Source organism: Protopterus annectens, chromosome 6.part1, assembly GCF_019279795.1.
Source record: "Protopterus annectens isolate FY-2018-M chromosome 6.part1, PAN1.0, whole genome shotgun sequence".
NCBI lineage: Eukaryota > Metazoa > Chordata > Ceratodontiformes > Protopteridae > Protopterus > Protopterus annectens.
In genome coordinates, this window is record NC_056738.1 from 59,412,276 (window position 1) to 59,438,555 (window position 26,280).

Consider the following 26,280-nt stretch of genomic DNA (forward strand, 5'->3'; position numbering starts at 1 on the left):
ACACTGACACAGATATTTTCCAGGAGGGGCTGAAACAAACAAACAACTGGTGTCAGAGCCATGGACTAAAACTAAATGGCAACAAATGCATAATAGTATCCTTTGGGAAGTCATCCATCCCTGGTAACTATATTATTGACAGCACACCTCTTAGAGCTGATCCAGTAGTCAGGGACTTAGGGACACACACAGATAGTAATCTAGCCTTTGATTATCGTGTGTTCACAGTATTGAGAAAACATTCCGTGTTGCACAACTTATAAACAAAGGTATGGCATCTAAGTCCAAGGAAGTCATTATTCCACTATATTCAGCCTTCATCAGACCTATCACTGAGTAGAATGCCCCCTTTGGTATATACCTAACCAGGCATATCCAACAACTGGAACATCCACAGAGATTCCTCACTAAAAGAATACAGGGAATACGTAATATGTCCTGTGCAGACCGCCTCAAGGCCCTATCCCTGTATTCTGTCTCCTACAGGCTTTTGAAAGGAGATCTATGCTTGGCATACAGGGCATTGTCAGACCCAACTCAGATGGACCTCCTGCATATCCACAAAACAAACTGTACCAGACTTAAACCTTGTCTGTGATATAAATAGGACCTGCTGGAGAGAGAGGTATGTATCCCAGAGACTACTCAGTCTATGGAACAGGTTCCCCATCCATGTGAAGCAGAGTTCCTCCCTAACCCAATTCAAGTGCAACTTGGACAACTGGATAAGAAACTAGAAATTCATTGCTGGTTTGGCACCTGTGTATCTAATGCAAACAGGTAACCTGTAAATTGTTCATCTCCCAGGCCCATGCTTACACTTATCAAGGGTATCAGAACTTGTCAGAAATTTGGGAAGCATGGCTAGGCTTAAAAAGGCCCTTGTGGTCGATAGCCTAGTAAACACCTATGAACCTGTGGTAGAGGGGCAGCTCACTTCATAATCTCCTGTGAGGTGAAACTGGTGTTTTTTTCTGCACCTAGTATTTTGATGTCTGAATAAATAATTTTTCTTCTGCCTACTTTTGTGCCGGTGTTTATTTGTGTGTTTCAGTATGGGCATTTTGTGCATTGTACAGGAAGGTCGATGATCCATGCATTATTAGACTTGAATTGCTAATATTCTGGTGCACTATCATCCTATTGTTATGAAGAGGTACTATTTTTAAATTACTTAAAATATTTTTCCAACCTGTGGAAACCTATTTTCAGACACTTTCACTGTACCAAACAAGAATCAGTAGTTGCACAATGTAATCTAAAGCAGGATTGCATATTGAGTTTCCCTGAATTACTTCCAACACTATGTTGTCACAATGTTTCATGAATAAAGCCACTAAGAACATAACTAAAATTGTCAAGGCAACATTGCTTCTCTGTCTAAATGAAAATAGCTTCAATTAAAGGATAACAAAACTTCTCAGATCAGAATCCTTCAATCCTATCCAGTTTTTACATGTTCATGTTCTGCTTTTTATGTGGGGCAAACTTCTAGACCTTTACGGTTATGTATCACGGAACATGTTAGCAATATCAGGAATAAAAACACATTATAATGCCCTTTACAAACACACATTGAAACATAACACTGCCATTTTTAGGTTTACGGTTATTGATAAAATTAATGGGGGCAGAAATAATAAGGCTGGCTGGCATTCCATTCTCAGTTCTAAGGAGAAAAAGTGGATAATTAAGTTGGGTCGCCTCTTTCCACCTGGACTAAATGAGCATCTTTAACTGACCAATGGGAATGTTTATCTACCAACTGTTTTTGTATGAAAATCTGTGCTTTTGATAGTCTAGATTTACACTGTGGAAGGCTAACATAGCTGAAACTGGTCTGTACTTTTTTGGGATTTGAGGTCTTATTGACCCTACCCTTAATGTATTTTACTTATATGTTTATGTGCATATGAGCCATTGAAAGTGCTTGGTTTACCACACTGTTGTGCTGGCCCTTGTTTTTGAACTGTACAGAGATAGGTATGTATCCTAGAGACTACCCCATCTATGGAACATGCTCCCCATCTATGTGAAGCAAAGTTCCTCCTTAACCCAATTCAAGTGCAACTTGGACAACTGGATGGGAAACCAGAAATTCATCCATGGTTTGGCATTTGTGTCTCTAATGCAAACAGGTAACCTGTAAATGGTTCATCTCCCAGGCCCATGCTTACATTTATCAAGGGTATCTGAACTTGTCAAGATTTGGGATGCATGGCTAGGCTTAAAAATGCCCTTGTGGTCGTTAGCCTAGTAAACACCTATGAACCTGTGGTAGAGGGGCAGCTCACTTCATAAGTGATGAAGCTCTCTTGTCAGGTGAAACTGGTCTTTTTTTCTGCACCTAGTATTTTGATGTGTGAATAAATAATTTTTCTTCTGCCTACTTTTGTGCCGGTGTTTATTTGTGTGTTTCAGTATGGGCATTTTGTGCATTGTACAGGAAGGTCGATGATCCATGCATTATTAGACTTGAACTGCTAATATTCTGGTGCACTAAAGTTCTGATGCACTATCATCCTATTGGCATAAAGAGGTACTTTTTTTAAATTACTTAAAATATTTTTCCAACCCATGGAAACCTAGTTTCAGACACTTTCACTGTACCAAACAAGAATCAGCAGTTGCCCAATGTAACCTAAAGCAGGACTGAATATTGAGTTTCCCTGAATAACTTCCAACACTATGTTGTCACAATGTTTCATGAATAAAGCCACTAACAAAATAACTAAAACTGCGAAGGCAACATTGCTTCTCTGTCTAAATGAAAATAGCTTCAATTAAAGGATAAAGCTTCTCAGATCAGAATCCTTCAATCCTATCTAGTTTTTACAAAAAAATGGTGTGATTTGCTTTGGAATCTTCTTTTATTGTAAGCCAGTAATGTCCATCATTAAGTGGCACCATGGATTTGACAAAACATCTATTAAGAAGGGGCAGCTAGCACACCACTTAATTCAAGTAACTGTCTCTGACATATGAAGCACAGTGCAGTAACACTTTCTTAACAGAATGTCCTATGCAAACTGCAACATGTCAGCCACCCACAGGTATTACATTTATTCTAAGCAAATGAAATTGACATAATAAAAGATTAGACATGGAAAACAAAAGCTTAACTATTTTTTAAGAATTTGTCATTATAAAAAAAAAATAGTGAATATGAGAAAACTATGGATCATAATAGGCACCCAAACAAGACTCCTCCTCTGCCACTATATTCAGGACCTAAATTAGAAGTTTATGAGCTTAGACTGTCCTTTTAAAGTGCAGGATGACCCGAGAGTTCAGGTAAATTTTACAAAGCAAAAAAGAAAATAATATTAATAATTTTTTCTAACAATTTTTCCAACAACTTTTTTAACTTTTTTAATAACATTTTTAATAACATTTTTTATATTACTGATACATCTTTATCCACTATATCAATTGTCATAAGATCATCCTTACATTAATTATTTATTAAATTATTTATCTAATTATTTATATTATTATTTAGTACTTTATTAAGGAATTCAACAAAGGAAGTTTCAATGAATCTAGTGACTATTTATATGCACATTGCAACCTTTATATTGCTAATATAGTATATGAACATTCTAATTTCAGAATGTTATATATTTTATTTTATTTTATCGAATTTTGTAGTTATATGGTATTCAAATAGTATGTGTATAGAGGTGACAATGCTATTGATAGCAACATATACGCATATATATTCACACAATTTTATGTTATACTAATTAAATTTACTTGTTAAACCAAATTGTAGGCACAATACAACTTTAAGAATAATGAACTACTTTTTGCAGTTTCGCGCCAAAAAGGTTATTTAAAATGGCATATTATCAAAATGTACTAGTTCTGATGAAGCCTATATACGATAGGTGAAAGCGCTTAACTTTGGATATATGTTTTTTTATGTTTTGAGTTGTTTCAATAAACGTCTGGCTGGAGCCGCTTCCTACTGTGTTCCCTCCTTTTGTTGCCTGAGAAGATAGATTATTTTCTTTTTTGGGTTTGTTTTTTCCTCGCAACGTTTGGATTCTGAAATTTTACAAAGCAGAAACTAATTTCTATTTATTAAAAACATATATGCAAAAGAAAATATCAGTAGACATACAAAATTTAATCACAAGTTTCTATCAGTTTTGTCACTTAAGTGCAGTTAGCTAGACTTCAGGGTAACTGAATGAGCAGCACCAATACTACGCAAGAGGAAAGAAATGTACATTGAAAGTCAAACCCTCAGGAAAAGTACCCTAGCTACAGAGTGATCATTTATCACAATAAGCTACATTGCTTGAACACAAAACTCAAACTCACAGACTGAGAAAGCTGAAGTATGAGGCACTGCATGTATTAGTGAGGCAGCACATGCTAGCACTTCCCTTAGCAGGGCAGCACGTAGCACTGCAATGAACAATATAGCTGTACAGTATTTGCAGCTGCAGTGCAATATGTTTACAGTATGTCATATGCATGAAAGGGAAGGAAAGGGTTCCATAAGAAGTAGAAAAAAGGGAAGGAGCAACCAGAGGGTCACACAAAATGCCCACATCTTGGAGAATGCAGAATGAGGAAAAGGAGGGTAACATTATTTATTTATTTTTTTTTGTGGGCATAGGCCTCGTGTTTTCTTAAACTGAAGAAAAGGGAGGAGGGGAAGGCTGAAAGGAAAAGGAGAAAAGCACAGGAGAGTTAGGATAGTGTGCAGAGAAAGACAGATATTCACAGAACTATGCAGACAAACAGTGAGAGAAGCACAGACACTTGGACTGGATTCATGGGCTGAATGTAGAAACTTGACAGTAGACAAATTTTAATGGGGATATTTGGACTAGGCATATTATATTGGGAGTGACACAAGAGGAAGGGGACACACATGACTGGAGACAGAGTATAAAATAACCAGCATGCCATCTGCCAACCTGGCCCAGAAGGACAATTGGCAGCTGATGGACTATGTGGCAGTTGCTATGGGCTACCCCTTCCTCTGATGTCCTGATGGTATAGGCCAATCTGGTGAGGGAATCTGTAGTCCACTCCAGAAGGCTGTCTCTCTGAGCCATATACCTGATCACTGTTCTCTCTTCTACAGCCTCCACCGACTGCTCCATATATGGCCAGATCACCTCCAGAAGTGCAGGTGGGATACCTGCTGATGGAGAGAAGTCATTAACCCCCTGTGGTAAGGTACTCTCATCCTCATTCACCTCATGCTCCTCAGCTACAACCTCAGGAAAAGTGGGCTGTGATTGATATGCCTGCTGGGCAAATCATTCATCCAGACCTGCAATGAGTGGACACAATGGAAAGGGTAACAAGTGACTCCATACTAACAGTGGACTGAAAATATTTAAAAACATGTAACCACTTCCGAGTAGAACTAACCCTGGTTGTCTACAAGCCTCTCCTGCCTCCTATGGTTCGCAGTATGACTGCTGTCATATTCTGACAGGGCTAAAAGAAAAGAGTCACATCAGACAATTGTGATAACTATAAGAAAAGATGGTAGAACAACAGATACATGTCAGAGTCCCATACTTATGGCCTCTCATTGTGTGAATGGTAGCAGGCAATTGTGTGCTCCTGCACAAACCTTATCATAAATAAGCAGAAAATTACACATATAGACACACCAAGTACTGCACATGCACTATGAGATGGTGCAGTATAACTTCAGGCCAGAACAGGTCCCTGCAGAAATCAATATGACTGTGGCCATATTGCATGAAGGATGACCATCCCCTCCACCTGACATAGAATACATAGTCAGTAACACACATTATCTAAGCTGACCTACAGAAATAAGTGCCCATACATACAAGAGGGCAAAACATGCAACAGGATACTTAAGGAAAATAAAATAAAAAGAGAATGTTATGCATTTTCTACAGCATTCTGGGACATGTTGCCTAACCTCTACTTTCCATGCACAGATATCACCAGGGGTCCTGTGCCATGGCTTATCTAAATGAAGTCTGCACTGTTTGTCCATCCTGGTGATGTCTAGTTGCGGATAACTCCTCGTCCAGGCTATACCAGCCATCATCTCTCTCAAAGGCATTATCACAGGGACCCAGCAGGCTCACTGCAATAATCTTGCTCTCCTTCATGTATCATACAGGTGCTATTCAGTGGTCAAAAGCAAAAACTACCATTCTCTTGAATCTCCTTTGAAAGGATACATCAACTCACTGACAGCAGTTTCAGAGAATGAAAACAAACTGAGAACCATCCACCAAAGCTACTTACACTGAACATCAGGCACATATTTTTTCAGGACAGAAAACTCCCTGTATCATCCCATTTCTCAAATTTATACATACCATCTCTGTTACAGCACAACAGTGGAGAAAATGACAAATCCACTGCCACTTAAAATAGTTTTGATGAACATCTCTCATTTAGTTCCCTTTGTCAAAACTACAGTTAATGACATGATAGCAACCTCTTTGAAATGGTGTCAATTTCATGAGGAACAAACTGGAGTTGTACTATAACTCAATATGCATACTCACTCAGGTCTTCAGACTGAGCTTGCTGACATGAGATATCATGGACAAACCTAGGCAGCAACTTAGATTTTGTAAGAGATGCACCTCAGCAAAATAAACCAATTCATAGGCATTCATGGAAACTTTTTTTAATTTACCTACATGCTGCACTATCAGGTATAAACTTACATATATGTCCAGGAACCTCACCATTCTGAATGGAAAGTACTGCATATGTTGGAAACTATATTAGATATATGAGCAGCAGTCTTGTGAGTATACCATTAACTACTGCACATATAGGCAACCATGAGGAAGTACACTGTACTCTCAAAGTGTGTGGTAAGCTGTTTTTGTGTTCCCTCTTAAGGATGTGCACTTTTGCATAGGAAACTAGATAGACAGGAGACAAAGAGAGAACAAAAAGTTTCAAAGTTCTCCTGGCAGAAGTAATGGCCACCGGTAATATGGTTTTCCAATAAAGAAACTTAAGGCCTACAGAGGAAGCTGATTAGAAAGGAAACTTTGTGAGAGATTCCTGTGCAAAATGTAAGTCTCAAGGAGGAACTGGATCTTTGACTGATGGCCTCAGAAGAATGGTGCCTTTGAGGAATGCTACAGAATTTGTAAGATGCTAAGGAGTGCCCCTGAAAGCCAAAGTGAAAGGAGAAAAAAACACAAATTGTTCCTTGATGGTGGAAAACCTTGAACCTGAATACAAAATAGAGGCAAGACATGGTAGAATGAAAAGGGGTTGATGTTCTCAGCACAGGACTAAGAAATTAATTTCCTCCATTTGATGATACAAATCTTCTGGAAAGAAGCTTCTTGAGATGCTGATACTATTCTGAACACTTCCTGAGGAAGACTATAATTTTTGCCATCACTGGATTAGAGAAACCAAGCAGATAACATCAGGCTGTGAAGGTCAAGGTGAGGCTCCCTGTAGGGATAAAAGAGTAGATGTAGATTGGGACCCAGAAGCCAAGGGACATCTTCATATGAGGTCTTAAAACGGCAAACTACTTTTGTCTGAACCAATAGGAAGCAATAAGAATGACTGTTGCCTTGTACCTGTTGGCCTCAATAAGAATGACTATTGCCTTGTACCTGTTGGCCTTCTCCAGAAACTTAGACATAAGGGGAAGAGGCAGATCTGCATAAAGGAGACCAGGGGCCATTGTTGTGACAGAACATACCTTGATGAATGACTCAGAGGAGGAATCCAGGCAAAGTAACTGCTGCATTTGGTGTTGTGAGGGATGGCAAACAAATCATAGCAGGGGGTGTGCCAGTAACTGGAGATTTTATTGGCTGTTGATGGATTTAGGGACCACTCATAAGGCATCACAAGATCTCTGTTGAGCATGTCTGCCAGACAATTCAAAACCCCTGGAATGTGTGTTCCAATCAGAAAGTGGTGCAAAGCCATCTCCCATTGCTAAACCTTCATAGTTTCCCAACACAAGGAATAAGACTGAACTTCCAAGATGGCTACAAATTGATTAACAGCTTAACTTCAGCCCTTCCAGTGTGAAAACAGAAACTGTGACACAACAGCCTGTGATATTGTCAACTTGAATAAAATTCAGTTACTGGATAGTAAGTGCACTGTCTGGATGCAAGCAAAGAATAAACCAAGAGAGTCTTAAGGAAAATCAAATAGAAAAGATGTAGAGAATCCTGCAACTGTTCAACATAAAGCAGTTCAAGCTTGACCTTTGGAATAAGTCATGGCTTCCAGTAATCTAGAGGAAAGGTCAAATGTGCTCAGAGATGATTAAAACAAATGACACATTGAAGGAGTATATCAAACCATGTAACAAAAGTTTGTCCAGCAAAAAAGTGAGCCATCAAGTAGAAGGGGGTTCTGCTTCTCATTCTTCTGAAAATAGAGCACATGGAGAAACTTTGCTGGTGAAACCATTTCCACTATTCCAGAGGAATATCTTTAAGAGAAAAAGCACAGGAGCTGCTCAGAAGAATTAGGAGTGCTGTGGAGTTAAACCAGAATCTGGAGATGGAGATGAGCAGGAAAAGACCAGCAACACAGAAATTGGTGAATAAATGTGAGACTGCAAAGCATCAATCACATTAGTGAGACATGGCTGTGCAGTAATAGGTGGAAAGAGTGGACTTTTGTTGCCTTTATTAACCTTGTGAGGAACTAAACGCATTTGCTTCACTTTGTGTCATTAAAGATTGGAAGAACTCTTAGGGGAGAGGGGGAAGAAGGAAAAAGGTGACTGTAAATAGAATGGTTTCCTTTCTTGACAGTATTTCTATGAACCTTTTCACAATATAAATTGCATATTTTCTAGTAAAGCATTTTTTGGTTGTTCTTGTGTATGATGACGTTATTAAAATCAACAGATGCTTTTTCTTTTCTTCTTCCTCTTCTCTTTCTTTTTTTTCTTCATTATTTGAAGAAGTACATAGTTATAATAAGCAAACAGGCTATGGGGAAGTTCTGGAGGTGTGTTTGATGTTTTGTTTGAGGGTTTTTATTAAAAAAAAAAGAGTCTTGTAAAATGTGGCATAGGTTCCAATGCTGATGATAAAAAAACTGTATAAAGGATTAACTTGCCATACATTAATGGGCACATGTATTACAAAAACTGGAAGCATACATTTAAAAAAGCTGACATGTATAGGTGGGTATATTGACCTCATCATAATGGTGACACTTACCATCCTATCTTGAAATGTATATAGTCTCACAGGTCTAGATAAAAAAGGAAAGGATACTTAATTATATTAGGAAATGATGAGCTCAAATAGCAATGCTATAGAGAACACATGGAAAGAGTTAAGCATGTGAATTTGATAAAAAAAAAGTATTTGAGGATGGATCATCTTCTTCTTTCGGCTGTTCCCGTTAGGGATCGCTGCAGCAGATCATCTGTTTCCATTTCTTCCTGTCCTCTGCATCTTGCTCTGTCACACCAACCACCTGCATGTCCTCTCTCACCACATCCATAAACCTTATCTTAGGCCTTCCTCTTTTCCTGTTACCTGGCAGCTTCATCCTTAGCATCTTTTTCCCAATATACTCAGCATCTCTCCTCAGCACATGTCCAAACCAACGTAATCTTGCCTCTCTGGCTTTGTCTCCAAACCTTCCAACCTGGGCTGAACCTCTAATATACTTATTCCTAATCCTGTCCACCCTCGTCACACCCAGTGCAAATCTTAACATCTTTAACTCTGCCACATCCAGCTCTAACTCCTGCCTTTTTGTCAATGCCACTGTCTCCAACCCATATAACATAGCTGGTCTCACTACCCTCTTGTAGACCTTCCCTTTCACTCTTACTGGTACTCGTCTGTCACAAATCACTCCTGACACTCTTCTCCACCCACTCCATCCTGCCTGTACTCTCTTCTTCACCTCTCTTCCACATTTACCATTACTCTGAACTATTAATCCCAAGTATTTAAACTCATCCACCGTCACCACCTCTACTCCGTGCGTCCTCACCATTCCTCTATCCTCCCTCTCATTCACACACATATATTCTGTCTTAGTCCCGCTGACCTTCATTCCTCTTCTCTCTAGAGCATATTCTGCAGAATACCAGAGACAAAGGAAGGGGGTATTTATATTAATTGCTAAAGGAGCTCCAGTAGGGATAGGAGAAGAAAAAAAGATAATAAAGGCAGATTTGTAGTAGTAAAAGGCTATTGCCATGAGATGAAGCATATACTGTAGTGTATATTCCCACCTAAAACTGCTGTTTTGGAGCTGTAAAAAATAGGAGAAATAATCAGCTTTCAGCAGGGAATATTACTTAAAGGTGGGGACTAGAATTTAACTTGCAACAATGAGGATGTATCGGGGGCAGAAAGGAAAATATAACAAAAGAGGGGAGAGATTTGAAAAAATTTATGAAAATATTTAGTACAAAAGACATGAAGTCATTAGTAAGAATCCAGAGAGAATGTACATCTTATTCCCCAAGGTATAATAACTGGGCTAGGCTTGACAAAAATGATATTACACAAAAACATGTCTATTGAATTGAGAACTTTGATACACATCCAATAACTATTTCACATCATCCGCCAATCATTACTAAGATATAAATTGCAAGGTAATGAAGTAAAGATGACACACTGTCACTTCCCTACCTGCCAGATGGAAAAATGGGTACTGGAAACTATCTGGGAGTTACTAGGGAAGATAGAAAATACTCCAGAAGTTATAGCTAGTGAGTGGGATTAAATGAAAGTGGAGTTCAAAAATAGGGTAGATATAAAACAAAGAAATAAGGTTAAGAAGTTAATAAGAATTATTTAGAAGGGCTGACAAAGGTTAAAGTATTACAAAATAAGCAGGATCTCATTGAACAAGAGGAAGAGACATTGCAGAGTGCTAAAGAGAAAATAAGGGAGTACATACATGATCGCATTCTCCATCAGGGATTGATATCAGAGTATAGACAAAGTGATGGGGATAGGAGAATCCTGAATGAAAGACCTGCAATGACTCAGTTTTTAACTGAATCTGGAACAGAAGCTGCTGTTAAAAAGGGGATAATTAGTAGGGAAAATTAAATATTGCACGATTATAATAGGAATCAATTAGAAGAGGTCAGAAAAGACTGGGAAGAGAGATTAGATAAGCAAGTCAGAAAGAAAAAATGGGAGGACATACATGAGTCCTAAATATGCAATAAAATCTAGAAGACTTATGACTTCTGTCTATAAATGTTTGCAAAGATACTTTTATTCCCCAAGCAGACTACAAAGATTTTTTCCTCATGTATTTCTTTCTATCTTCTCTCTCTTCTTTCCTTATTTTTGTAAACAATGACTCCCTACTCTCCAACACTCTGTATTCTATCAGTCCTACTCTTAACCACCCTATTTTCCACTTACCATCTTACCTTCTTTGAAACCTCACTTACCATCCTGCCTACTTCCACACAAAAACAGACCTCAACCATATACACCTTCACATCATACTCCAATACTAAATCCACCCCTAATTACCTTCTTCCTAGATTTCACAGACTATCTCACCTCAAATATATCCCACCCTCAGATAAAAAACCTAAACTTCTAACCTTACCAAACAATAACATTATAGACAAACTAGGTAATCCCACCTTACTAGATGGTGACATTCACCCCAACCCAGGCCCAGCTGACCTCACCCCTCAAATATGCTCTTCAAATCTTAAACATCAACTCCTCATTGGGCACCTTAACATTCAAAGTATAAACAATAAAATACCCCACCTTCATGCCCTCCTAGAGACCCACTCTTTCGACATTCTATGCCTCTCAGAAACCTGGCTTAAATCAAGCACCAAGGATTCTGAGATAATACCCCAAGGCTATAACATACTTAGACAAGACCAAGCAAAACGTAAGGGTGGTGGAGTAGCAATCCTTTTTAAAAATCAACTTAACATTACTACTCTACCAACATGTCCTAACCAGGATAGCAAAATAGAAGCCATTACAACTAAACTCCAACTAAATGCTAAAAAAGCCCTTTATATCATATGCTTATATCTACCTCCAGGTAACAATATTCCAATATTAGAAGACTTTCTTAGTTGGGTTTCTACCACCTACCCACAGGAAACAATAATCCTAGGTGACTTTAACATAGATTGGAGTACTATTAATGCTGAAAATCCATCCTCTCATATTAATCTACACAGTTTCTCCCAAACTATCACCTCTACCACCAGAATCAATAAGCACACTAAAAGAGAAAGCATATTAGATTGGATACTCACAAACAATAATAACAAAATATATAACGCAGGTACCTTGCCAGATGATATCAGTGATCACTTCCTAACTTATATTTCTAGAGAAAAGTCAGATTGTGTAAGTACCCCTAATATCCAACAAATTCGCTCTACCAAGAATTTTAATATAAACCTTTTTCAAGCTGAACTCAGCATCTGTAACTGGAACTCCTTAAAAACACTTCCTCTTGATGATGCAGTTTTATTCTTTAATACTACTTTCTTATCCATTCTTGATAGACATGCTCCAGAGAGATCCATTAGAATGAAGTCAAAAACTGCCCCTTGGCTCTCCAAAGACACTAAAAAACTCATCCTCACCAGAAATAAAGTCTGGACCAAATGGAGATGCCACAGAAATAACCCAGATTTTCTTTACTTCCGCCAGCTTAGAAATCAAGCTAAAAAAGCTGTAATCTCAGACAAGAAAAAATACTACTGTGAACTTCAGCAAACACATCTTAACAACTCCAAACAATTTTGGTTATCTGTGAACAGACTCCTCTCCCCAGGTACTGCCAAAACTCCCTCCCCACTAAATGCCAACCCTGACACTCCTCTCCTGACTGCTAATACTTTTAACTCTTTTTTTTCAGAAACTATTCAATCCCTAGCTAGACAAATGAATACCAACAACTACTACCCCCCAAACAACCCAACTAGCTCTTCTTACAACTTCTCTCTAAAACCTACATCTACTTCTTACATCTATAGACTCATTCACAAACTGAAACCTTGTACTCCTTCAGCTGATAAGCTACCCTCACTTTTCCTCCAAAAAGCAGCCAAAGAAATCGCATACCCTATATCCATACTCATAAACAGAACTATCCAAGAAGGATCCATCCCAGAAATCTGGAAAGTCTCTCACATTATTCCTCTACATAAAGGAGGAAACTCTACTGACTACTCCAACTATAGACCAATTGCTCTCCTCTCACCCCTAGCAAAAATTATGGAAAATGCATTCACCAACAACTAGTACAATATCTGTCTCTTCACAACATAATAGCTCCCTGTCAGCATGGCTTTAGACCTCATCACAGCACCACCACTGCCCTTCTTTCTTTTATAGATACTATCAACAAAAATCGCAACAATAATCTTCTCTCTTCTGCTCTTTTCATTGATCTCTCAAAAGCATTCGACATGGTCAATCACTCTCTTAACCAACATTCTTGAATCTCTATCACCGACAACCTAACTATTAAATGGTTCACTTCATATCTTAGCAACAGGCAGCAAGCAGTCATATGGGAAAACCATATCTCTTCTCTTTTGCCTATTTCCATCGGAGTTCCTCAGGGCTCCATTCTTGGTCCCCTTCTTTCTCTCTCTTCATCAATGATCTTCATTCTGCTATCCCACAAGCAACATGCATTCAATATGCAGACGATTCAACCCTTATCTGTTCTGCTCCTTCCACCACAGAACTGATCTCACTCACCCAAAACGTATTTAATACTGTTGAAACATGGTACTCAAACGATTCCTCCTACTTAACGCCAAAAACTAAACTTCTCCTTTTCACCCCCACCTCGCATCACCCCTTACATTTCTCCATCTCCTCTAACACAAACACTATCATCTCACCTGACTCTACTACAAAACTGCTAGGTATAACTATCGACAACAATCTCTCCTTCAACCAACACATTAACTACACCATCAAATTAGTTAACAGAAAATAGGATCCCTATATAGAATTAAACCTTTTCTCACCCCAGCAACTAGAACTAAAATAGCCCAATCACATCTCTTATCTTCACTTCTATATGCTTCATCTATTTATACCAATCTTAAAAAAAGCAATCTAGCTAAATTAACAACCTGCTACAATAATATTGCCCGCTTTGCCACTGGTAATCCCTTCAGAACCCACCACTGTCTAAACCTAAAACCTCTAGGCTGGCTTGAATTCCAAAACTACTTGCTTATCCCTCAACTCTCGATTGCTCATAATATACTTTATCAACCTGACCACACACCAATACTTTCCCAACTGATAATCCCTATAACAATCTCAACTCCCTACGCTCATCTCATAAACTAATGGCCAAAGCAATTAAGTCAAACAACTTTGCCGGTGACTGTCTTTTCACTAATACTGTAGGTAGGAACTGGAATCTTCTTCCTACTGACATAACTCTGACTACATCTTTGCCTCTTTTCAAACAGAAAATTAAACTATACTTCCAAAACCACTGGCTCTGTTCCTGCAGCACACCTGACTAAATTATTTTATTTATTACTCTCTTACTCCTCTACTCCTTACCTCTCCACTCCAACTTCTGTTTCTGATCCTACCTCTATTAAAACTATAAGTATTATACCTTCTCTGTAAATTTGTTGAACTTGAATAATGGTATCTTTCTTATTTTATAATGAGGAAACTTGTTACTTTACTGCTTGAATACCTCCCTTGCAATGTTTTAATGATGTATTTTCCTGAGAAAATATATTTTGATTTTGAAATGTACTAGTAGATAGTGGAGCTTTTCTCCTCGGGCCTCTGCTGAAAATGGACTTGTTATCCAGCCAGACTAGCCCGGTCAACAAATGTAAAATAAAATAAAAATGTAGATGGCAAATGTTGGAGGTGTGATGCGGAAGAAAGAGATACCTGGAAACACGTTTTGGGATTGTAATGAGTTGGCCGACTTTAAAAATCCCCTAGAGTCCTCTGTCAGGAATACTCGGTGAGAACATGAGTGTAACTAAGGAAATTACTTTTTCTGAGCTGGTATACAGGATCTGAATAGTCAAGACATAGTATGATCTTGTTAAGTTTAATTCAAGCGGCTGACAAAAAACAGTTACTAGAAAATCTAAATCTAAATCTAAACCAACTATACCTAAAGTAATTAATACTGTAACAGCGGTAAAAGTACAAGAAATGGGATCTTTAGAAAAAGGGTAGAGTAAATTGCATTAAAAAATGGAAATTCTAGGAACAATACATGCAGAAAATTGTTCTGGAGGAGGAATGAGTTTTAATAGAAGTCAGAAACTGAATAATTTATACAATGCTGCTTACACTATATGATCTATAACAATATATGTGATGTATAATGTTTGTAAATGTGAACTTGTTAATATGATTTAATTACTTTTCTATAAACGTAAGTTTGCCTATGTCACAAGTGATAATTCAATAAAGGCATTAAAAAGAAAAAGAAAAATCCAAGAGACAGGATCTGGTTCCCCATGCTTGCTGATATACCAAAATTACTGTCATATTGTGTGTTTGGACGGATATCATGCAATGAGGGAGGAAATCCTGAAGTTCCTACAACACTAGGAGGACTGCCCTCTACTCAAAGACATTTATGTGAAGGTTAGCCTCATCATCTGTTCACAAACCTTGGACAGTCATCCATTCAAACTGCCCCCACCTACTCACCATGACTACTGGAGATGAGTACTGAAATTGTCTGGCTGTCTGAATTAAAGGGGATGTAACCGCTACAGAAGATGTTTCCTGCATGAGCTAGTAATGATAACTGTCTTAGACAGAGGATAAAGACTCTGAGACCACTGACTCTGAAGCAACTACTGTAAAATTCTCACGTGAAAGTGGGAAAATTCCACCATCAAAATTGAAGAAACCAACAACACTAGGACTTTGGAGGATTAAGGCTACTGTTGGATGGAAGCTGCTTACTAAAAGGCTAAATGAAGACTGGAGGTTCTGAATTCTGTCTGTGGAAGTGAAATAACTGAGAGAGTCATATCTAGACAACAGCCTAGGAATAGCAGCCTCTGAAAATGAGACAGGTTTGGCTTAGGAACATTCATAAAGTTGCCTAGTGACTAATAGAGATGGAGATGATAATCTCTGGCCTGTAGAAGGGATTCCATTGAGGGGGCACCCAGGAGCCAGTCACACAAGTAGTTGTTGTGACAAATCACTCTAGAACCTACTCACATAAGTGGAGATGTTCAAAGCATGCAATGCAAAGGCACCTGAAGCATGCACCCACTTGCTGAGCTTGTAGATCATACTGGACTCTGTTAGGAGGATGGATAGACACACAGTCCTCTTACAGTCCTTTCTTTGTCCACTGCTGGTGATTTAGCTCAATGTGATTGCTGTTTGGGGGGCAATGAATCTTATCTGACTTTTCAGGGTACTGGTTTACAGTTGCCTGCTTCCTGCCAAGACCTCCTGATGCACAGCTCTATTAATTTATTAGCTGGAATTACTACTACCCAGGATGTAGACTGTGTCATTCCATAGGTCTCAAACAATACCTAGTCACTCTGACAGGAGGGTTACATGGGACAAATATCTCCTCTTTTCCATTAACTCTAGGTTTTCACTAAATGTGGTGTCTTCTGGTGAAGACTGTGGGGGATCGTCTTTATTCTCTGAGTGGGTATCGGGTGCAAGAGGCTCTGACTGAGAGTCAAGGTGTATCTACTTACATGTCCTCTTTCTCTGTATTTCATGGGATAAGTTACCTCAATCCTCATAGAACCTAGACTGTTTATGAGCACTGGGTTTGGTGCCACTGGAATAACTTTGACCCATGGATGTTTGATGAGGAAAAGAAGACAGGTGATTAGGTCAAGGAATGTAACTGAGACTGGAGGAAACTGCAAATCCCTTGGTTTGGAAGAAGAAATCATCCTTCCCAGCACCTGGAAAGCTAACCCAAATTACACTGAATCCAAAAAAATCCATTCAATAGACAGATCAGTCCCTTCCTGTGCTGACACCCATTCATCTTGAAATGAAGATCTGTAAAATATCATCAAAGACTCTGGCACACCATTTGTGGAATACAGATAGATTTTGATATCCATGCAGGATAAATCCTAAGAACATTCTCCAAGATTATTCTAGCCATTTTCATTGCAAGGATATGAAGTTTATAATTCACCTGTATGTCATTATTTACTGACTTCAATCCTCAATTATTTGTCATAAAATCACAAACTTTATGAGGTACACACCAAAAATGTTTGGCAAAAGTTTGCATATTCTGCAAAATTCTGGACAATTGAGAGGCATGCCTACTACACAGTACAGCATTTATAAGTGGGAAAAATGCATTTGTACACACACGATAAATGTAGCTGTATATCTTATGGTTAGGCACAGTTATTACACTTAACAACAAGATGACTCTGTGGTATTTGACTATACAGGAACAGTAATATGATGGAGATGTCCACAAAAAATCTTAATCATGCAAATTTCCTGGGTGCTGTGCAAACACATTACGTGTGCATATGTTGCATACTAGCAGGCAGCTCACTGAATGGTGCCTTTCCTATTCAGAAATCTTTGTGATTGTGGTCTAGCTGAGACCTTTATTACTACATTTATACAGTCTATGGCAACCATTATCTCAGGGAGAAAGGACAATGTTGTAGAAATCAGTAGTAGTCATGGTGTTAGCTCTCTACTTTGCTGTGCTAGGAAAAGCATGATGCCAAGAAAATTGAGTATTTTAGAGGCAGAGGCTTGCAAAATACCCAGCATGCCAGCAGGTCATAATAATTCAAAATAATCCTGAAGATCTAGCCATTTCATTAATTTTTAAAAAGAGTAAATCATGTTATGGAACAATGTATTCATTTTAACATTTTTGATGGAAGAAGTCTTCAGAAAAGTAAGAGAGAGAAGGGATTGCACTTATAATTTTAAGACAATTGTGCCAAATATGGCCTGGTGAGGGAAGCCAAGATGTGTTCTAATAATTTGTGTTTAGCGAAAACCATAGATGGCCAAATTCCAAGAGATTTGTTCTCAGTGTAAGTTTGCCCTGTTTCTGAAAGACTTGCTCTTGGTGTAAGTGACCTACTACAGTGTAAGGCCTATCTATAAACAGGCTTACACCAGGCTTACACCAGGGGCCAGATTCCAAAATATGCATTCTCAGCCTGCTTTCAGTGTAAGTGGTCACTTACACTGACAGCCAGTCTTTTGAAAACAGGCCTTGAGTGTTTAATATTAAATGATATGGGTATAAATTGGGTAAACTCATACCAACATTAATTTTGTATACCATATTGTTGACTGAAAGACATTGATGTATTTTCTGCTCTTTGAGCTTGGGTCATGGCTGAAAAGGGTCACTAGATCAGTTCACTTACCCTATGAACACATTGTAAATAAATATAATACCATTTTCAGCTTGGGTCACTATCATAATCAGTTATCTTAGCTGTGAAATTCTTTTTAATTAAAACAGCTACCCCAGATTTATTAATACTGTTTCCCACTGCAATAATACATTTTACCCATTTTTTAATTATAGTACCCCATTGCTGAGTAGTCATATGTGTTTCTTGTGAAGAGATAAACTGGGCATCTGATTTAAAAAATAAGCTTACAAATAGCTTGCATTTATCTATCTGCAGCCCCTTTATGTTCCAACAATCCATTTTCTTAGATATGAACAAATAAAATTAGTTACACTGATAAAATGAAAAAAATATATGAAATAGCATAATATAGTCACATAAAAGTACTTATAGAAAAAATAAACAGAAATTTAAGTCAGTATAATAAAGTGATGTGGCCACTGTAGGGCACAGTATACTAAAATTAGTATATGCATTATGGGAGAAGTCATGAAGAAAACAATGTAAACTACTCTTCTCTTAAATCTGTGGGCATTCCAGTAATCTCCACCCAAGGAAGAGTTAGTAATACTAAATATGCAAAGAAAATTAACAGTACATAAGATACGTGAAGCTTCCTTATACTGGCCCTACTACTAGATACCAAATAATAAATAAAAAGAAAAATACTAACGTCTTCTATAAGTTGAATATTAAAACTGCAATCCATTCCTGAGATACTATGGTTGCAGTCCATAATCAGTTATTCTCAGCACAGCTCCAGTTACTATTTAGGATCAAATAAGCAAAAGGGAGTCACAGAAATTTCACAACAGTTTGGGAAAGAAGAATAAGAAAAAGGGAGAACTTTAACTGAAAGTGCAGTAAGTTTAATCAGCTGTGTATATATAAATCTTAATAGACATTTCTGATGTAAATATTTATTTGCATTTCTAACTAAATTACTAACATTAGAAAAATGTGACAATAGAGAGAGACTAAATGTCAGTGTATTAGTTAAACAGTTATAGGTAATGTATCTGCTAAGTCCTCTTCTATCTTGAAAAAAAATATTAAATTATTTGTCTTACTTCATGACTATAATAGTATTTGAGCAGTCAAAGCACATTACGAAATTAGAATTTAAATTATACCAACTAGAATTATAACCAAAATAGTATATATCTGAACTTTACTACACTTGATGGTAACTTAAGTCACAGAATGAATAATGCAAATGGTTTTGATCATAATGAGTCAGAGTAATTGTTCCTATCAATTCTATGTGCGGTGACACATACCAACCAAGGCCCATATAATGTCATGATTAACTCTAAAGCAATGACTGATCTCTTGATCAGTGAAATGATGATAGGTCACCCGCTCCCTGTAATGTTTGCATTGGCACCATAAGCTTTTTCATGCATACCAAGGAACTTCAGTTGCTAATAGCTAAAGTATGCTGCTGTATAATGGCTGCTTCTGTTCTAAGAAGGTTATAATTTCCAGCTGAGATCATTTCAGTGTGCTCGTTTGCAGTCACGCACACTTTAGTTCATCATTTCCTTCACATAACGATTATGGATCATGACTATGTTCACCAGCACACATTTGCAAATCACTAGGACTGCATTACCCTATGCAGATTCATTTGCATGCCATTATGGAGTCATTCTCATATATCTTCTTATGATTATTTGAGCTTAGAGCACTTTAGCACAACATAATACTACTGGTCGGCATGGGTCTGCACATTGGCGTTTCTGGCACAAGTGTATACTGCACAGCATGCAACTTATCTGTGAATCACAGCCCAAATCTCACACACTTCTTATAGTACAATGTCTTACTAGTGTTTCCATTGCTTTAAGAGAAGTATGCCAAACATTTTGCTGCAATGATGTCACTTCAGTTATGTAGAAGTAGAAATGTTAGGACTTTAGGTATCATTGGCCTTGATATGTACAATGCTGTTATGAAAAACTTACTTTTTTACTCAGAGTAATAGTAATATTCCTAGTAAAAGTCAAAGCAAGCTAAGTATTTCAGTCCATTACTAAAGGAAGAAGTGATTCAAATGGAAATAAAAATGTGACGTTTTACAAATAAGGTTTTATTGAGTACAAAACAAATGTTAAATCTGTAATAAACTGTAATGTAGATATGGTTGAAATAAAGCAAATACTGCTGCTTCTAAAACAACCTTTTAAATGTGATGCTGACAAGCCACACTATTCACTAGTCATCTAATCTTTTGCAAAATCATCAAAATGTTTCGGACATTTTGCGTGTCCCTGATTATGCACAGGCAAGATCCCAACATTTTACTAACACTTCACTTACCAACACAGTGTCTGCCATCCCCTTGAAGGTCAAATCCAAGTCTGCACTTGCAACGGTAGCCCAAGCCATTGTTGTCTGTCCTATGACTCAGCACACATATCTGTTCACAGCCACCATTGTTGTTTTGACAAGGGTTTGTCACTATAAGCAAAGCCAAAAGAAGAAACAATAGAAATGTCACAACTACAGACTGGCCAAAAATCTACACACATTTTATCCCTGAAAAGCTGTAACCCAGGTTATCTGAACGGACAAAGATATTAACAAACTTGTAAAATGTTTCAGTAAACTACATTTAGAGGGGGGGGGGTTGCCACCCAGTGTGTTTCCATGAGAAGCACGGCTGCATAATAAGAATCTAAATATGTTAAGCAGAAAGCAGAACCAGTTCACTGTTTATTTTCTGAATATTCTTTTCCAGGAAAAGTGAAAAGTACTTTCTTCTCTTGCAGTAACTGTATACACTATCAGAGTTGCTATAATTTGTAAGCATAGGTATTCCTTACAGACTTAAGTTTACTTCTCATTCTAATGTATTGAGTATAAATTTATATTTTGACAAGACCGTTATTCTAAACAATTGAAAAGGGCATTGGTTTGCAACTTCATGACAAATCCAGCACTATTTTATGAAAAAGTTATCAGCGAAAAGTTATACAGGTATGGTTTCAAACAGGAAATGAAAACAAAAGGAACTACCAACTTAAAGCATAAAACTAAAGATAAGTTTGTGACACTAGAAATAAGTGACTCTAGCATTAAATGCTAACTATTCTAACTGAAAAATAATTCATTTCTGCATTGCCTGAATTCAGTGTTACTTTCATCATTCATTGTTCTTCCATTACTGATCTTTCATTTCATATTTCATAACTAATTGCATTGCTTAAACATTTTAATTAAATGAATTACATAGAACAGTATTACAAAAATGAGTTTTAACATGTCTGCTTACCATCTCCTCCTGCACTGCGCTTCAAAAGTTGTTTTAACTATCTATAAGGTATGTTGAATTCTTACCCCTTTTATTTCTTCTCCATTGCCCTGATCTTTGAATGTGGGCTTTAAGAAAATTCTAACAAATCTCTTAAATGTGTTTTTTTTTTTACTTTTTCTGCTTCATTTGTATGGAACTTGTGTGTCTTTTTCTTCTGGTCATATTCAAAACAAAATTATATGCTGTTCTGTTTACCAAAGATTTTTCTGACTGATGGCTTCGTTTACCAACTTTAAAGTTTAACTTTTTGTAATGGCTATTTTCCTGATTTCACGATTGTGTTTGCAGTCCCTCTGGAGGTATGTGCTTTACTAAGTAAAACTGACAACTACAGCTTTGTGTGATAACCTTTGTCATAAAAATGTCTATTTAACAGTAGATCTGCAATGACCAAATAAGGAAGTTTTACAGAACTGCTACCACTACTCCTTCCTTCTCTTGTACTGAAACCAACCATCATAACACTACTAGCCTCTCGCTTACTGTAATACTAAAGGCCAGATTCCAAAAGTCCATCAAAAAGGCTGAAGAATGCTACCCATAAGATAACCACAGACTTGTGCATTCTAACTGGCAGGAATAAAAATGGAGCTTGGTCCATGATCTTAGAAATAGACAACCAATTTATTAATCAAACAAACAAAAAAACTTAATATAAATCCAATGTGAAATTAGAGTGTAAAGATTAACACTTTCACCCAGCATGTATCTGGGACTTCTTCAGAATTTTATGAATCAGACTCCATTTTTATTCCCTCCACTTAAAGCACACAAGTCTGTGGTTATCAGATTTTAATACAGTTGCTTTCAGTGCAAGTCCGCCCTGATTCCAAAAGAATTGCTCTCACTCTGACTACATCAGTGTAAGACTTATCTATAAACAGGCTTGCACCAGAGACCAGATTCCAAAATATCTGCTCTCAGTGCATGTGGTCACTTATACTGAGAGCATGTTTTTTGGAATTAGAGCCAAAATGTTAAAGAAAACATTATCCTCTTAATAACAGCATTTATTAAAAGCAACACCACAGCCTCAGTACATCCTTAAGTTCATGCATGACTCTTCTGTAGCATTTACCAAATGAACTTGGCCTGCCTAATCAAGCTAATATTAAAAATAAGGCTTTACCACAATATTAGGCATTGAATGCCACCCTCTCAATTCACCAGGTTACACAGAAATGCTTTGCCATGCTGACTAATCAAAATTATATTGTAGACGACAAGGTGACATTAATATCAATTATGCAAATGCTAGAAAGTAAATGAGTATTTTTTATCCACATATGACTACAGTGTAAGTCTAAGGTATATAGATGTGAAAATTATTTGTTAAGATCACATGCAATTTTTTTCCCCAGGGCTAAATAGTAAAACTTTACTATTCTTTGCCTTAATGATCAACAGTTAAAAATAGGTCAAACGTTAATGCTGGCCTAGCTCCTTGGAGGGAGGAGGTGAAGTTCTGTAATAAAGGCTAAGTATTATATTGAGATTCCCAATATAAAATATGTGCCTTATTGGAACCCAGATCTTAAGTGAGCCTTGTGGTATTTTTTTTTGAAGTTTTACTAGAAAGGCTCACCCAGACTCTGCTACACTTTGCTGTGAGGGAAAGGTTAGTTTGCTTTTTATTTGTTGTATTACTTTATTGCTTTTTTCTATTTTGAATGCTGTGATTTGTTTTATTTACCTTGTGTTTTACTTGTATTCTGCTTTTAACTGCATATTAAAACTTGAAAAAAGACCACAGCTCTGTCTCTTGTGAGTCAGGCAGAATTTTTTCCCCCACCCTTCCACCCGGTTACTGTAGTGTTTTTAAACACCACTGTCTTTCTAGTTGCCTTTCCTTTATGTTAATTTGACCATATATCTTATTTCCTCTCTGTTTTTACTGGCTTGTGTAAGCACAAAATTATCATTTTGTGAAATCACTCCCCTTCAATTATTTAAATGTATTGGCCACCCTACTGTATTCCATAGTACCAGAATACAAAAGTGACCACCCCCTTTCAAGCTATCTTGCTCTTTTAAAAATAGTGACTCTTCACTAAAACTTAACTTTTTAGACAGGTAAAACTTAAGTTACCTACTTTCACATCTAACTCCTCTAGTGCACACTGCTGTGTTTAGGATAAACCATTTTTTCATCTTACCTTTAAGTATCCCTGTGACAAGCACTTGCTGTAAAACCTGCTGGAAAGCACTAAGAAGTCTTAAACTGATACAATCACTCAACTCTCATTGTTAATAAGGAGAAAGTAATCATAGGCACTAAACAGTCTATAACTGCAAAATACCTTGCTAAGGTAAGGGAAAACAGCTCTTGTACTTTACAAAAAAAAGCACCAAACCAGACAAGTCCAAGGGTCAGCTTCTGGTGATTTCTCCTGTCCACCTGGTGAATCTGGGCATACTGGGGCAATGCAGCAATTGCCTCATGTACACAGACAACCCTCTCCTCCTACCACCTAACACTACAACCTGCGAGAGATGCAGTTACATAGCCAAACTGGAAGCAAAGCTCTCTCCACCCAAGATTGTGCTAGACAGTCAAGAGGAGAAGGTTAACACCCGCACTACACCTCAAGCAACACATAGCCCTTCTAAACCCACACCACCAACACCCACACATAGCAACACTAAACCCACATATGTGGAGGCCCTTAACAGTAACCTGTCCAAGCAACAAGGACCTCCGAAGTTGAAACGCAAATAAACACCAATCACAACCAAAGTGTCACATAGCTCACAATACCAGTGTGCCACCCAACAACAGCCCCTAAGGCAAGACAATGTACCCAACACTTTAGTCATAGGTGACTCTATAGTCAGGCACACTGATGTCCCACTCACCAAGCTGAACAAGGAGAAAATTACAGTCAGCTTCCTGTCCAGTGCCAGGATCCACCACATAAGGCATGCACTTAAGTCACTCCACAACAAGTACAAATATGGCTCTGTCATTGTCCATGTTGGAGTGAATGACTTGAGATGTACCTCCCTAGACTACATGAAAAGAAACATGGAAGAGCTCTCGGATCATTTGGCCCAGGCAAGTATGACCCTAGCCCAGAGTAGCATCCTGCTTTCACCCAGAATGATACCACAGTATAAGGACAAAATGATTGACTTCAACAATTGGCTAAGCTTCTGGTGTCATTCAAAGGGGATCCAGTATCAGTCTGCCTGGGACGACATGATCGATAGACCACGATGCTTTGCCAGAGATGGTCTGCACCTATTGCCCCTGGGAGTCAGGTTACTGGCCAAGGCTCTTGCCATCCCTACAGTGCCTTTTTTAAGCAAAGTTCAAAGGACAAAACCACCACCGTAACAGGTACAAGCATGCAAAATCAGAAGGTAATGGTACTCAATGCTAGAAGCCTAAACCTCAAAATGCACTCTCTCGAGGCACTCCTAAAAATGGAGAACATCAATATTTGTGCAGTAACTGAGACCTGGATCAAGGCTCCAGAGAGCACCCCTAAAGTACCAGGCTACAACTCTTACCACACTTTTTGGCCACCAAACCAGGACGGAAACACTAAAGGTGGAGGAGTGTCCATATTCACCAAGGATATTCACAACACCAGGCTAATTGCCCAACACAATGCGTCTGAAATTCTCCAGGTGCAACTAACACTAGGTAAGACTGTAATCCAAATTGTAGCTTGCTCTACAGATCCTCCACCATGCCCCAAGATTCTCACTACACCTTTCTAAACATACTGGAAAATATTAAGATACAACCAAACACCCCAATACTGGGTGATTTCAACTACCTTGCCATTAACTGGGAAAACTTCTTCTGTGCCAACACCTTTGCCCAACAGTTCTTGGAATTCATAAATTCCAATGCCCTGGATCAACTAATCCTTAGTCCCACCAGTAGCTCTAATATCCTAGACCTGGTCATTACCAACATGAGAAATCGATGCTCCACACCTATGGTCACCCCCTCGTTGGTCAGGTATGACCATAAGCTAATCACCCTCGACATCCACATCCCACCCCCATCCACCAGTAAGGAAACCTCCATAAAAAACTTCTCCAAAGCCAACTTCATGCTACTCAAGTCAGAAGTGACAAACTCCATGACACCCGTGCAGATGGGAAATGAAATTTCGACTGCTGAATCCTACACTAAGGCACTGTGCGAGCACATCCACTTGTGCATGAATCGTGCCATCCCCAATAGAACCAATATGAACTCCACCAAAAACAGGAAGCCAATCTGGTGGTCCCTTGCCATAAACAAACTTTACAACAAAAGGAAGAAACTGTTGCAGAAAAGAGGAAAATCCCAGGATGCAAAAAACTCCCTTACCAGCCTCAGTAAGAAGCTGAGATCCCTCATAAAATCCTCCAAAGCTAGTTACGAAAATAAAATTGCCAAAGATTCCAAAGACAACCACAAGGCATTCTATAGCTATGTCAAGAATCTAAATAGCAATGCTCAGATCTGCTCTGAGCTATAACAGAATGGCATTAAATATACTGATCCCAAGGATATTGCCAACATCCTGGCAGATCGATTTAGTGCCAACTTCACCCCCCTCTCGCCCCCTAAATGGCCCATCTCAATACCGGA

General features: G+C 38.1%; 1 protein-coding gene across 1 annotated transcript in view; it reads right to left on the reverse strand.

Moving 5' to 3' along the window:
* Positions 1-26,280, reverse strand: part of LRP2 (LDL receptor related protein 2) — a 1,335,386-nt gene that overhangs the window by 1,053,519 nt on the left and 255,587 nt on the right. Inside the window, exon 15 of the mRNA XM_044075346.1 lies at positions 20,690-20,830. Coding sequence (XP_043931281.1) covers positions 20,690-20,830 — 141 coding nt within the window. The remainder of the gene's footprint in view (positions 1-20,689; positions 20,831-26,280) is intronic.